The sequence below is a fragment of the Miscanthus floridulus genome, chromosome 19 (assembly GCF_019320115.1).
Source record: "Miscanthus floridulus cultivar M001 chromosome 19, ASM1932011v1, whole genome shotgun sequence".
Taxonomy (NCBI): Eukaryota; Viridiplantae; Streptophyta; class Magnoliopsida; order Poales; family Poaceae; genus Miscanthus; species Miscanthus floridulus.
In genome coordinates, this window is record NC_089598.1 from 94,382,145 (window position 1) to 94,397,074 (window position 14,930).

A 14,930-nucleotide genomic window follows, 5' to 3' on the forward strand; every position below is an offset into this window, starting at 1 on the left:
GGGAGCTCGGCGCGGTGGAGTCCAGCGTAGTGGTGGCGATGCAGAGGCACCGGTGACACGAGGTGCCGCGGTCCGGTGATGGCGAAGTCAGTGGGTCTTCCCGTCGCTGGCAGCACCATCTTTAGATCGGGTTAGGTTTTGCTGTTGGTGGGTCACGGCGGCTCAGGTCAACCTCATAGTTAGAGCCCTGGTCTCTACCTCTCTTTATAGTGCTGTGCGATGGAGGGCCACCAACCATGGAGTGGTTGGACGCCTCCGATCAGAGCGTCGATCCAAGGGCCCCCAATTGGTGGAGATCAAACTAACATTCTCCCCCTTGATCTCATCATCTTTCAATTTCGTATCATTTACTTTTGTTCATTCCATTACAGATTAGCGCATAGAGCATGTTTCATCGTCACGGTCAATTGCCGATAGATTTAACAACTACAACACACCACTCTATTCTGAAATAGATACTTAACTTTGGGCCTTCTTTTGTCCAGGAATTATAGGCTTTCCCTTAAACCCATGCCGGCTACATGTTCTCTGAACACGTTGGGTGGTAAGCCTTTTGTAAGCGGATCCACGAGCATCTTTTCGGTACTTATATGCTCAAGACTTATGACATGATCTCGAACTTTATCTTTCACAACATAATACTTTATGTCAATGTGTTTGGCAGCACCACTTGACTTATTGTTGTGAGCATACTGTACTACGGATTATTATCGCAGTACAACTTAAGTGGTCTATAGATGTCGTCAACCACTTTCAAACCGGGTATGAACTTCTTTAGTCAGTTCACCTGCCCCGTTACCTCATAGCACGCTACAAACTCGGCATACATTGTGGACGATGTAGTGACGGTTTGCTTTGAGCTTTTTCATGAAATAGCTCCCCCTGCGAGAGTGAATACATATCCAAACGTGGATTTTCTATCTCCCACATAATCAGAATCTGAATATCCCACTATATGAAGTGAATCTGATCTTCTATACGTCATCATGAGGCTTTTCGTTCCTTGCAAATAACGCAAGACTTTCTTTACTAATTTCCAGTGTTATGTTCCAGGATTGCTCTGGAATCTGCCAAGTAACCCGGTAACAAATGCCAAGTCAGGGCGCGTACATACTTGAGCATATTGCAAGCTTCCGACAGCTAAAGCATATGTGACCATTTTCATTTGATCAATCTCATAATGATTCCTAGGGCATTGAAAATCCCCATATCTGTCGCCCTTGACTATAGGAGTAGGTGAGGGACTACATCTGTGCATATTGAATCTCTTTAAGATCTTTTCTATGTATGCCTTTTGTGACAGTCCTAATACCCCTTTACTTCTATCTCGGTGAATCTCGATCCCTAGAACGAACGAAACTTCACCAAGATCTTTTCATATCAAATTTTGAGGACAAAAACTTCTTTGTCTCCAGTAGTAGACTGACATCACTACTAGCAAGTAAGATATCATCCACATACAGGACAAGGAAGATAAACTTCTCATTCTTAAACTTTGCATAGACATAATTGTCATCTACATTCTTTTTAAAACTAAAATTTCTTATTGTCTGATCAAACTTCAAGTACCACTGTCTTGAAACTTGTTTTAATCCATCAATGGATTTCTTTAGGTGGCATCCCATTCGTTCTTTTCCTTTCATGACAAAACCTTTCGGATGTGCCATGTAAATATTTTTCTCCAAGTCCCCATTGAGAAATGTCGTCTTTACATCCATCTGATGTAATTCTAAATCGTAATGTGCCACTAATGCCATTATGATTCTGAAGAAATCCTTACATGAGACTGAAGAAAATATCTCATTGTAATCAATCCCTTCTCTTTGCGTAAAGCCTTTTGCCATAAGTCGCGCTTTATATCTCTCTATATTCCCTTAAGAGTCAAGTTTTGTTTTGTAGACCCATTTATAGCCTATTGTTTTGGCTCCTTTAGGAATTATTTCCAAGTCCCAAACTTTATTGGCATTCATAGATTTCATTTCATCTTCCATGGCCTCAAGCCACTTTGATGAATGATCACTTCTCATGGCTTCTTCAAATGAGGTGGGATAATCCTCTATTTGAAATTTTCCAATGTTGTATACTTCATAGTCAGCAGGAATATCTGATTTTCTAACTCTTTGAGACCTTCTAGGGGCCTCCACATTTGGCACGTCTTCTGTTTGAGGCTGTTGTTGCTCCCCCTCATGTGTGGCAATAGGTTCTACAGGATCCTGAAGAACAGGTTCCTCATCGTCCTTCATTGTTGCCACAGGCGAAATAACAACAGGTGTTGGCACCACAATATCTTGCACTGTCGGTGCAGCGACAGCAGGTAGTGAAAAAATGGCTCATAAATCATTGGAGTGGCCGCATACACCCGCTTCTCTTCAAGGTCAATTTCTTGAGCTACCATGCTCCCCCTCATCATTTCATCCTCTAGGAAGGCAGCGTGTCTCGTTTCCACAAACTTCGTATGTCGTCTAGATAGTAGAAACGAAAACCTTTTGACTTTTCTGGGTAGCCAATGAAATGACAAATTACTGTTTTGGGATCTAGCTTCCCAATATTGGGGTTAAATACTTTAGCCTTAGCAAGACTCCCCCACACACGTAAGTGATTTAGTGAGGGTACTCTTTTTATCCACAACTCATACGGTGTTTTGGACACCGACTTACTTGGTACTTTATTGAGAATATGAATGACGTTTTTAACGCCTCCATCCATAGGCTCAACGGTAAGGTGGAGTAACTTATCATACTGCGCACCATATCCATCAGGGTACGATTGCGTCTTTCAGCTACTTCATTTTGCTGAGGTTCGCCCGGTGTAGAATACTGGGCTACTATGCCATTCTCCTGTAAGAACCTTGCAAAAGGTCTAGGAACTTGGCCATATGGGGTATGCCGACCATAGTACCCCCACGGTCGGACCTGACTATCTTAATCTTTAAATTGTGTTGGTTTTCAACTTCAGCCTTAATTATCCTAAATTTATCCAATGCTTCTATTGTTTCTTTGATTGGATAAATGTAGCCATAACGGGAGTAATCATCTGTGAATGTTATGAACGAATCAAAACCATCCACACTCTTTAAAGGAAATGGACCACAGATGTCTGTGTGAATAATTTGTAAAATTTCTGCGCTTTATTTGGCATCTTTCTTATTTTTCTTTACATACTTTTCTTTTATGTATTCTCTGCATTATTCTAAATCTAAGAACTCTAATGAAGGAAGAATATCATTCTTAACTAGTCATTTTTTTAAGTTACTATAGTATTTGGTAATTCGTCAATATGTAGCAGGGTATTTTAATTTTATTTTCTCTGATTAATGTGGAGGCCTTTTTTGTTGGTCAAATATTAAGATGGCATATTGTGCAAATTTTTGGGAAGCATAACATCGTTTGAACATCTAGATTAGGTACACTGAGTCCATTTTTAACAAAGTCATCTCTAATACAGAACCAAGGTTCGGGCAGACCCGCTATCCACGTCATCCGATAACCCGCGATCCGTCAGATCGAGCGAACTCACGATACGAACTGTCCGATTGTGGATCGGTTCGGGTCTCATCCATTAAGTGGCAAGCACAGGCGGTCAGGAATCATCGAAACCCACTCGTCCATTGCGCCTGCTCAACTTGCCACGGGGCGCGCGTCTCCATCCTCCCGCTGCCCTCCGCTGTCCCGCGGCCGAGCTCCTCCCTAGATGGCACGATGCGGCGCCGGCCACCGACGACGGCAACTGGTGTAGCTGTCAGCTGCCTATCTCCTTGCAACCTTAGCCGCCGATATGAGTGCAGCCCCCGACGCGATGAGCTTCGACTAAACGGTGGTGAGCGAGTCGCGGCGACGGGAGGAGGCAGGCAGGCAGCTCATAGGTGAGCGCGGTGGATGCATGCTCGAGCTTGCTACTGTGGCCGTAGCGACGCCTTGTCTCCAGGCAGTGGGCCGCAAACCCGCAACCGCCGCAGCTATCTCCTCCTCATTTGATCTCTTCTCCAGCACAGAATATTGTATGCTCCAGCTATCTTCTCCATGTACTACCACTACCACCTTAACGCTTCCCCAAGAGGCCATGGCCATCTTCACCACTGCCGACATAGAGAGCAGCGCAGGTAGAGGCGAGGCGAGGTACAGAGTGAAGCGCTGGCCGCGAACACAGCAGCGCGCAGCGCCGACGGATGCCAGTGAGGTTAGGGGGCAGCAGCGATGGAGACAACGCGCAGGGTACAGTTGATGTATTTGCTCCATGGTCGCCATGTACAGTTGATGTCTCTGCTTCATAAATGCTCCCATAGTGTTCGAGGAAATGCCTATTCGGAACGCCCGAGTTAAGCTCACGCTTCTCCCACGCCTAGCGTGTTAGATAAGTTGATACAGATCATGTAATCTTTCATTCAGTTGGTGTCTAGGGGTGAGTCGGTTAGGATCGGTCGTGGTTGGAGTCATGCCTAGCTACGACACGGTCCGGTGGAGTTTGTCATGTTCGCGCCATGACGTGCCGGGCGCACGGGATAGGCATCGCAGAAACGGTGTTTGTACCCGATACGGCATGGCGTGGGATGAGGTCGTGTTCCTCAGGTGTCTTATATAAACATGAACAAAGGACTCAAAGGGCCGTTACATTGGCAGTACCTAATTCCCATCTTCCTCGCAAGTTTTACATCTGTCTCAGCCCTAGCTCTCGCCGTGGTCACCGCGCCGTCGTCGGTGTTCGCGTTCTAGGCCGCGTAGCTGCGTCGAGTTCCAACAAGTGGTATCAGAGCCGTAAGGTTGCCGGAGGAGACGTGTTCGGCAGAGTAGAGAGACAGGAGGAGCAGCCGGGCGAGTTAGATCGTTGTGTTCAAGCAGATCAAGCCGTGAACACTTGCCGTCGTGATGGGCACCAACAGCGAGAAGGAGAAGGAGCTGATGGAGCGAGCATGGAATCAGGCTTTAGGAAATCTGGTATGGCCGATGCTTTCCCGATCCAATTACCAAGAGTGGTCGACTCATGTGCAATGCAATCTCGAAGCCATGTTCCTGTGGGACGCAGTTGAATCTGACAAGGTCGAGCGACGTCGTGATCGGCTCGCTCTGGGCGCCATGATCCGTGGTGTTCCCCCCGAGATGCACTCGATGTTGCTGAACAAAAAGTCAGCCAAGGAGGCCTGGGAGGCGATCAAGTCAATGTGTTTGGGTGCAGATAGGGTTAAGGAGGTGAATGCGCATAAACTTCTAGCCGAGTTTGAAGCAATCTCTTTCAAATCTGGTGAAACAATTGAAGACTTCGCTGTGAGAATTGGTAAGATTGCGACCGATCTCAAGGGCCTAGGGGAGACGAGTGTCGATGATGCTCGTGTCATGAAAAAGTTGCTCAGAGTCGTGCCACCAAGATATAATCAAGTGGCAGTTATAATTGAGATGTTCTGTGATTTAAAAACCTTGTCTGTGGAAGAACTCGTTGGACGTCTGCGTGCTGCAGAAGATCGATTCGAGCCCATGGTGAAGGAGGTCACCAATAAGCAGGGACAACTCATGATGACGGAGGATGATTGGGCTACGAAGCACAAAGCGAGGATGATGACAGATTCGTCCTCAGCCGGGGGCAAGGGTGGTGGTGGCTATGGCCACCATCAGAAGAAGAGCAAGAACGGGGCGCGCAGTGCAAGAGGCGGTGGTAACCGTGACTCATGTGACTCGGGAGGCAAGGAGGCCAACAACACTGGTGCACCACGCCGCAAAGGCCGCTGTAATAAGTGCAAGGTTTATGGCCATTGGGCCAGGGAGTGCAAGAAGTACCCGTGGGATCAGGCAGAGGCAGCTCATCATGCCAATACCGATGCCAATCCACAACCTGCTCTTCTAGTGGCACAAGTTTGCAACGTGGTTAGAACTGCAGGAGTTGCAGTAGCACCCCATGTGTTTCTAAACCAGGAACGGGTCAATCCATCCAAGTATGAAGAAGGCTCATGGGTTTTGGATACAGGAGCTACAAACCACATGACTGGCTGCAGAGCTTCATTGTCCAATTTGGATGAATCTATGCGAGGGGCCATGAGGTTTGGAGATGGGTCCAAGGTTGAGATTTGCGGGATCGGGGCTGTGACGATCGCCGGCAAGAACCAAGAACACAGGGTGCTATCTGAGGTATATTACATACCATCTTTGAAGTGTAATATCGTGAGCCTAGGCCAGCTAGAAGAAGGTGGGTGTCGTGTCGAAATCGACAATGGCGTCATGGTGGTCATGGAGCGTCAGAACACAGGCAGCAAGAGCCGGAGCATTCTCATTCGAGCAGAATGCAGGAACTGGCTGTACATAATGCAGGTGAAGATCACGTCACCTGCTTGCCTATTGTCGAAGATGGACGACATCTCGTGGTTATGGCATGCCAGATACGGGCATCTGAACTTCAGAGCCCTTCGTGAGCTAGCAGCAAGGGAGATGGTTGAAGGCATGCCGATGGTGAAGACTGTCGAGCAGGTTTGCAATGGATGTGCGCTTGGAAAGCAGCACAGGACGCCATTTCCCAGGGCCTCGGCGTATCATGCATTAGGTTGTTTGGAGTTGGTGCATGCATATCTTTGTGGCCATGTCACACCGCCCACCCCGGGCAGGAAGCTATACTTCCTACTCATTGTGGACGACCACAGTCATTACATGTGGCTTGAGCTAATGGCCACGAAGGACGAAGCCCTCAGACACTTCAAGAGATTCAAGGCTACAGCAGAACTTGAGTTGAGTTGCAAACTGAAAGCTTTCAGGTCAGATCGCGGAGGCGAGTTCAATTCGGGTGCGTTTGTGGAATTTTGTCAGGAACATGGCATCAAGCACAACACCACAACAGCATATACGCCGCAGCAGAATGGGGTTGTCGAGAGGCGCAACCAAACGATGGTTGAGATGGCACGGTGCTTACTCAAGAGCATGGGCGTCCTGGCTCGGTTCTGGGGAGAAGCAGTTAAGACGGCGGTGTACTTGCTTAATCGCGCACTGACCAAGAGTCTGAGTGACCAGACGCCGTTTGAAGCATGGTTTGGGAGAAAGCCGGGTGTCAAACATCTTAGAACATTTGGATGCAAGGCATATGTCAAGCGTGTTGGTCCAGGGATCAGTAAGTTGTCTGACCGATCGGTGCTAGGAGTTTTCCTTGGTTACGAACCAGGAACTAAAGGGTATCGAATCTATGATCCCATGAAGGATAAGCTGATGATCAGTCGTGATGTGATTTTTGATGAGAAGGTGGTTTGGAATTGGGAGGGGACAGGAACAGCAGGTAGGTCGCATGGTGGTGATGCAGCAGCAACAGAGCCTGAACCTAAAACGTTTCAGGTTCAGTGTCTTGACAACACTATTCATGGTCCGACGATAGGTGCCGATGCAGATGATGGCCCCGTTTCTGAACCTGGAGATTGGGAACCAGTTTCGCCTGCAGTTTCAATTCCATCCACAGGAAGCGTGGCATCTCCACACACACCACCACATCAACAGATCCAATGGGCTACTCTGCCTTCGCATGACAGTGATTTTTCAGATGGTGCTCCACTCAGATACAGAACCATCCCCAACTTACTTGACACAACTGATGAGGTGCAGGACTTCGAGTATAGCGGCATTTGCTTGGTTGTTGCAGAAGAGCCGAAGTCGATTCAGGAGGCACTGTAAGAGCAGTGTTGGAGGAAGGCAATGGAGGAGGAGATGAAGGCCATTGAGGATAATAAGACATGGGTTTCTTGTGATCTTCCACCCAAGCAGAAGGCCATCGGCCTCAAGTGGGTATTTAAAGTCAAGAAGGACCTAGAAGGCAAAATTGTCAAGTATAAGGCACGTTTAGTGGCTAAAGGCTATGCTCAGCGTCAGGGAATTGACTTTGATGAAGTTTATGCCCCTATTGCCAGAATAGAGACTATAAGGGTTTTGCTTGCACTAGCAGCACACGGTGGTTGGGAGGTTCACCATATGGACGTCAAGTCTGCATTTTTAAATGGTGATCTGTCAGAGACAGTGTTTGTGCAGCAGCCTCCAGGTTTCATCATTGGCGATTCACATAAGGTGTTGAAGTTGAAAAAGGCTCTGTATGGTCTTAGACAGGCACCTCGAGCATGGAATGCTAAGTTAGACAAGGAGTTGACTGCTCTCGGTTTTGTGAGAAGCAAGTTAGAGCATGCTGTTTATAAGAGGAGCAGCAGTAAATCCTTTCTCATTGTTGGAGTTTATGTTGATGATCTTATAATCTCTAGACCTTCAGTTGGAGATATTCTAAAGTTCAAGGCAGAGATGAGAAGGAAATTCAGCATGAGTGATTTGGGACTCCTTAGTTACTATCTAGGTATTGAAGTTAAGCAAGGAGGTGGTGAAATCACTCTGAGCCAAAGTGCATATGCTCTGAAGATTTTAGAGAATGCTAACATGAAGAATTGCAACTCATGTGATACTCCAATGGAGTGCAGGCTCAAACTCTGCAAGTTGAAAGGAGAAGATGCAGTAGACCCAACAACCTACAGGAGTCTAATCGGCAGTCTAAGATACATTGTAAACACAAGACCAGACTTGGCCTATGCTGTTGGGGTGGTAAGCAGATACATGGAGGCGCCAGGAAAGAAGCACTGGCTTGCTGTTAAGCGTATTCTGAGATACATAAAGGGAACTGTTGGGTATGGATGCATATACACAAGAGGAGGAGAGCTTCAGCCGATGTTGTTGGGATATAGCGACGGTGATTATGCTGGGGATGTAGAAGACCGCAGAAGTACATCTGGTGCTGTCTATTTTCTCGGCAAGAGTTTAGTGACATGGTCGTCACAGAAGCAGAAGATCGTCGCACTCTCATCTTGTGAAGCAGAATACGTCGCGGCAGCAGCAGCAGCGTGCCAAGGAATCTGGCTAAGCCGACTCATAGCTGACATGTTGGGAACGAAAGAGGCGACGGTGAAGCTACTCATGGACAATATGTCTGCAATTGCTCTCAGCAGGAATCCGGTGCACCACGAACGAAGTAAACACATCGATACAAAGTATCATTTTCTTCGTGAATGCATAGAGGATGGAAAGGTGGAGGTGGATCACATTGGGACAACAGATCAATTGGCTGACATCTTCACCAAATCGCTGGGACGAGTTAAGTTCATAGAACTGAGGAGTGCTTTAGGAGTCGTAGAAGTGCATCAAGCTTAGGTGGTGATTTGTTAGATAAGTTGATGCAGATCATGTAATCTTTCATTCAGTTGGTGTCTAGGGGTGAGTCGGTTAGGATCGGCCGTGGTTGGAGTCGTGCCTGGCTACGACACGGTCCGGTGGAGTTTGTCATGTTCGCGCCATGACGTGTCGGGCGCACGGGACAGGCATCGCGGAAACGGTGTTTGTACCCGATACGGCATGGCGTGGGATGAGGTCGTGTTCCTCAGGTGTCTTATATAAACATGAACAAAGGACTCAAATGGCTGTTACGTTGGCAGTACCTAATTCCCATCTTCCTCGCAAGTTTTACATCTGTCTCAGCCCTAGCTCTCGCCACGGTCACCACGCCGTCGTCGGTGTTCGCATTCCAGGCCGCGCAGCTGCGTCGAGTTCCAACATAGCGCAGCTCTCGCTCAGCGGCGATGCAAAGTGATGGTGGTAACGCCGTAACTGTCGTGCCGTGCCATCCTTTGGCTGCCGCAGGCAAGGGCCCCTCCGGCTCCCCTCTCCTTGCACATCATGTCTTCTTCAGGCCCCAGATGCGGCTGCCTCGCCTTCGTCAATCAGTTCATCTCCATCTTTGCCTTCAAGAACTGCAACTTCAGTTACTCTTTTTGCTACCACCACCAAGTCCCAAGCCGATTTTGGAGAATGATATGCTTTCCTGTACATCTGAGGTCTTCAGGATGTTAGAAAACAGGGCAGCTGAGCTTGATACAAGCGATGAAGGCACACGCTTTCCTACCACTTCTCTGCGACCATGAAGATGTAAAAGTAGGATATATCCCTGCTGTAAGCCTGTAATTATTTCCTCGAGAGGCTATGACAACTCAGTGCTCAAATCTCTTGATGCAAACAGACTGCTAAGACCTAATTACCATTTCATTAATAAATTTCCTCCAAATTTTCTATATAGCTGCTACGAAATTGAGAGGCGAAAGAGACAATGGACTAATTAACTGCTTTGTCCATTCATTTGTTTTTATTATTTTTCAGTTTGCCTAACACTTCACAACGTGCTGTCCATCAATAGCTTGAAATAGATATGTGAAAAATCCAAGAATTTTATTTTTGCAGCAATTTCTAAATGTGAGGAATTTGATTTAAGAGTATGGTAACCGAAACATCATATGTAATGCAATACAGATGATCCTTGAAATTCTCTAAATGCTTCCTTTACCTACATTTTCTTATCCAAATAATACCTAATTATGCTATAAAAAGCTAAAATGTCGAGATCATATGATCTGAAGTATCTGATATGTCCACTCATGGTCTTCAATGTTCTCTGAATATTATTTCATCTACCTAAGTGCTATGCCATATTACTTCATACTTAATCATGTCGATCTTGAGTTTTTTTTTATAAACTGACTATAGCAATTACAGATCCGTTTCATGTAATATGTAGCCATTTACATCTTAATGGTAGAGTTATGTATCCCTATATTTAAGTGTAATTACAACAGCTTTTGTATTCTCTCCATATAAAGATAATACTGCCATAGCCTATATCTATATTAGTTCATACTGACCATCTTGATTTCAATATAATCTCTGCACAAAACAAGAACATGGCAAGGTTCATGCCTAATATATTTTTCAGGACCTCATGCCGAGCAACTAACCCGATTTTCATTATGTTGCAGGTTTCTATCTTTGCATATCAAAGATGCTAATGAGACTAATTACTCAATGAGCTTTAATAATAACAGAACTCTGTCCTATACCTTTATCAATATCAGCTAAAACTAAATATTACTGATTAGTACATCTTATGTTCAGAACAACATCACTCAACATAGTAGTCTATACACGAGATCAGTTAATAGCATTTCCATGTATTGTAGTATTGTATAATAATGTATACTATTGCAGTATCTAAAGTTTAAACTCTCTCAATATGTATCTGTCATTCATTATGTCATTTGAGGTTGTCAAGTTCCAGGCGCATGGTATATATATTGTACTAACGTAGGACCGTACGAATTTACTTATGTGATCTCTTAGTTTTTACACAAAGTTTTTTGCACATTCTTACCAGCATTGGGCACATAGATAAATAAACATGAAGTCAATTTTGAATTTATTTTTTTATACTAAGCTTCCTTACCAAGTATCCCTGTATAGTAACATACCTCATAGGCCACCAAATATATAATCAAACGGTTCCTTTCAATTTCAAATCTATCAGCGGTCATTTCCTCAGTATTTTATAACGTGCTTGTACTCTTCTACTATAGATAGATACCTTGGTTAGCTATTGCCATGTTAGCTGTTAAACAAATGGCTCCCTAACAAATTCATGCCTTGTGTTTACAAGGCAGTTTCATACACAATTAATGTGATGATGATCCAACAAAGTACAATCAACTACTACATCCACTAATATTCTTCCATGACGAATTGCCTGCTACCAGTTCTATTACAGTGCTAAAATTCACAAACTGTGCATCGATGATTTATAAAAAAAGAAGCAACCAATGAGATCACAACAACGCTATGCATCAGTCAACTGGCTCAAAAGAGGATGGACTCTACGGCGCATGCGCGCGGCAACGCCGCGCGTTGCTTTCTAGTTACGTTTCTATCCGTCAGATTCTTTTTGTGAGAGGAATGGTATCCGTCAGATACTCCTTTGTTGTCCATAATTTGGGCCGAGGCCTTCCCAAACCTACCATGCAATTATGGGCTCAATAAACTCAACTTTACGCGGGTGGGGGGAAAAACCAAAGAACACCCTTTTAGGCCCAAAATGGGAGTGTCCAATTGCAGCAGTGGGTCCATTTAGGCAGAGAGGTGTGGGCTTGAAAGTTCAATGGACAAATTCAAAATAATCTTCAGCTTGCACCGTGGCAAGAAAAGAAGGAAATGTTGCGATGAATTAGAGCTTTTTAGGAATCATTTCTTTTTTTTAAATACAGAAACATGAAAAATCCTCTCTCCAACAAAAAAAAAATAAAGACTTAGCTTAAACATGGCAAAATAATGGTGCAGTTTCAGCTCATGCTCCGCCAGCAGCTCGGCTCCGGATTGGAAGGAGTCGCACCAAACGACCGCGGACGGAGAAATACTCTGGTTTCTTGCCACTTACAGAGGTGGAAGCCTTGGGTACTCAGGCCCCACCGACGGAGCCCATATGCAGAGCAAAGGCGCTCTATAGACGGGAGTACTGGACGCTGCTACTTGAATCAACGTATGCTCTGTTCGCTATGATATACTAAAAAATTACGGTTTATAAACCGAGCGAACATGAGAGTACTAGCAGTATGATCACCCAACTACACTTGCCTGCGCTGCTGCAGTGCGGCCTCGGCGCCTCGCCATTGATCGGTGCATGCATCATCTCGTGGGGCACGCGGGGCAGTCTTCTTGGATGCGAAGAATCACGGTGGTGCAGCGCAGCGCAGCGGCGGTGACCGTGACTGCGGCGAGTCAGCAGGGGCAGCGAGCAAGCAATAATTGTACTGCCACCAACAACTCACTGGATGCAATCAAACGTTGCCAGCCTCGCCTCGCCCCCATCTCGCAGCTAGCTTCCGTCATCCCGGTCGCCACCAGCCCACCATGCCCATGCTGCTGCCCCATCTCGCCGTGCATCACTCACTGCGTCAGTCACTGCACTCGACTGGAGTAGCAAACTGTCCTGTGCTACTGTTGCAGACCAGCAGATCAGAGATCACTGACAATTAGCTTTTTTTTTATCCGGTTTACTAAAATTTAGACGGTGTTATGTGTCGCATTGGGTATTTGAATACTAATAAAAAAATAAATTACAGAATATGTCGGTACTTCATAAGACGATTTATTAAGCCTAATTAATCCGTCATTAGCATATGTTTATGGTAGCAATACATCGTCAAATCATAGACTAATTGGGCTTAAAAAATTCATCTCGTAAATTAGTCGTAAACTATACAATTAGTTTCGTAATTAGTCTATATTTAATACTTCACGCATGTATCAAACATTCGCTGGAACAACGACTACAACCGATGGGACAACGACTAAAATTTAGGACGAAGAACCAAACACCCCCTTAACACGGACCAAGAAGCTAATCCGGAAAAAGGGCCAAGGATCTGCACTTCTGCAGCATGCCAATTGCCATCTCGTCCACAGCTTTGCAAAAGTATGGTGTAAAACAAATTTCATAACTCACGAGAAAACTCAAGAGCCGGTTGATGGAGAGGGATGTAGACGAAGCAGCATTAAGCGTGTAATCTTTCGAAATTACTTAAGACATTTCCACTTGGCCGATTCCTCTCTGACTCTGTCGACCACAGGAAGAGGAGTCAGGGGACGGCGGGAAATTTTTACAACCATCACCATTCACCACCTCTCAGCATATAAACACATTCACAAGCTACAACACAAGATTAATAATTGTACAAGAACACCGCGCCTGCCTAACTCTCTACCACCACCACCTAGCTATCAGCTACCGCCAATGGCTGACGCGCCACCAGTGCTTGCAGCCCCCTAGATAGCTAGCTAGCTAGCTCCCGATCGAACCGGGAACGAGTCTGATTCTGATCTACTGCGGCTGCCGCGCGGCGGTGGAGGCGGCGAGCACGAAGCGGGAGGCGAAGGAGCAGGCCTCGTTGCCGTCCAGCGCGGTGCCGAAGTCGAAGTTGCGCGAGTAGCTGAGCGGGTCGTACTGGTGGCAGCACCGCGCGGACGACGACGCGGCGGCGTGGCGCGCCGCGCACAGCAGCCTGCTCTGCCGCCGCAGCTTCCGCACGAGCCGCCCCAGCGCCGGCGCGCACCCGCGCGAGGACGACGACGACGACGACGACGGGCCCCTCCTCGCGGCGGCGGCGCTGCTGCCGGCATCCGCCATCGCAGTCGTCACTGACTCACTGGTTCGTGCCGAACGGGATCTTGGAGACGCGGAGTTGCAGCGGTGGAAACTGGAGATGGTGGGTGGTGGAATGGTGGTGCCGCGGTAGAGTGAGTGACCGTGTGATTTATAGGGAGTTGAGTGGTGGAGTGAGTGGAACGAAGCGGGGAGCGGGTGGTGGGTGGTTCGCCCGGTACGTCGTGACAGTGGGCAGCGCGCGGTTTCCCGTTCGTGCCCATGTGGTCCGGACGTGGTTGCGCGGATAAAATACGGCGCGGCGAGTCGGGGGCAGCGTAGAGTGTAGAGCAGAGCAGACTAGGTGTGGTGTTTTCTGCTTCTTTTTGGGTAGGATAACGCACGAAATATATATAATGGCTGGCTCCAATCCAACAACTCTTCGTGGCTACTCGACCTAGTAGCTTTTGCCTCCAAAGGGGATGAACTCATGATTAGCGATGGATGGAGCAGCTCGCTAGCTCCTCCCCGGCGGCGCCAAAACAAGATGCGCTGCCTCCAGGAATCAAGGGAGCTTGTTGGCTACTCGTCCTACTCCTGCTGGTGCTGACAAGATTACTCTATTTGTGTGTTTGGGACTTTGGATGCTGTTCCGTTGGGTTTTGTGTGTGCGGGGATCAACTGTCAGCTGGCGGATCGGCCGGCCGTTGTGAAGCGGAGTACGCGTCCCGACGAGCTAGTCGGCAACGATGGTTTTTGGGAGTACCGAGGCCGCGCGGGGACGAGGAGGAGAAGGAACATGAACCTCGGCAGCCGCCGTTGGACGGTGCGGTGCGGTGCTCGCCGGCCTCGGAGCCGGACTCGCTGGCCGGCACGCCGTGTTCCGCGGGGCCCTGCGTCCGGAAGAACAACCACCTTTCAGCGATGCCGTTCGAGGTGATGCGTACCAAGTCCATGTCAAGTCAGCAGTCTGCTTTCACTACCGTCAC

General features: G+C 47.1%; 1 protein-coding gene and 1 pseudogene across 1 annotated transcript; one reads left to right on the top strand and one right to left on the bottom strand.

The window, feature by feature from the left end:
• The first annotated feature begins 10,369 nt into the window (after positions 1-10,369).
• On the top strand, positions 10,370-10,440 carry LOC136530119 (small nucleolar RNA R160; annotated as a pseudogene).
• A 2,910-nt stretch (positions 10,441-13,350) lies between these two features.
• LOC136527617 (uncharacterized) lies at positions 13,351-14,257 on the bottom strand. Its single transcript, XM_066520405.1, has one exon. The coding sequence runs from the start codon at positions 13,984-13,986 to the stop codon at positions 13,681-13,683; it is 306 nt and encodes a 101-aa protein (XP_066376502.1). The 5' UTR covers positions 13,987-14,257; the 3' UTR covers positions 13,351-13,680.
• Positions 14,258-14,930: the final 673 nt, after the last annotated feature.

What these genes read in the sequence shown, in the direction of transcription:
- LOC136527617 (XM_066520405.1), bottom strand. Translation starts at nt 13,986, where the DNA reads ATGGCGGATGCCGGCAGCAGCGCCGCCGCCGCGAGGAGGGGCCCGTCG.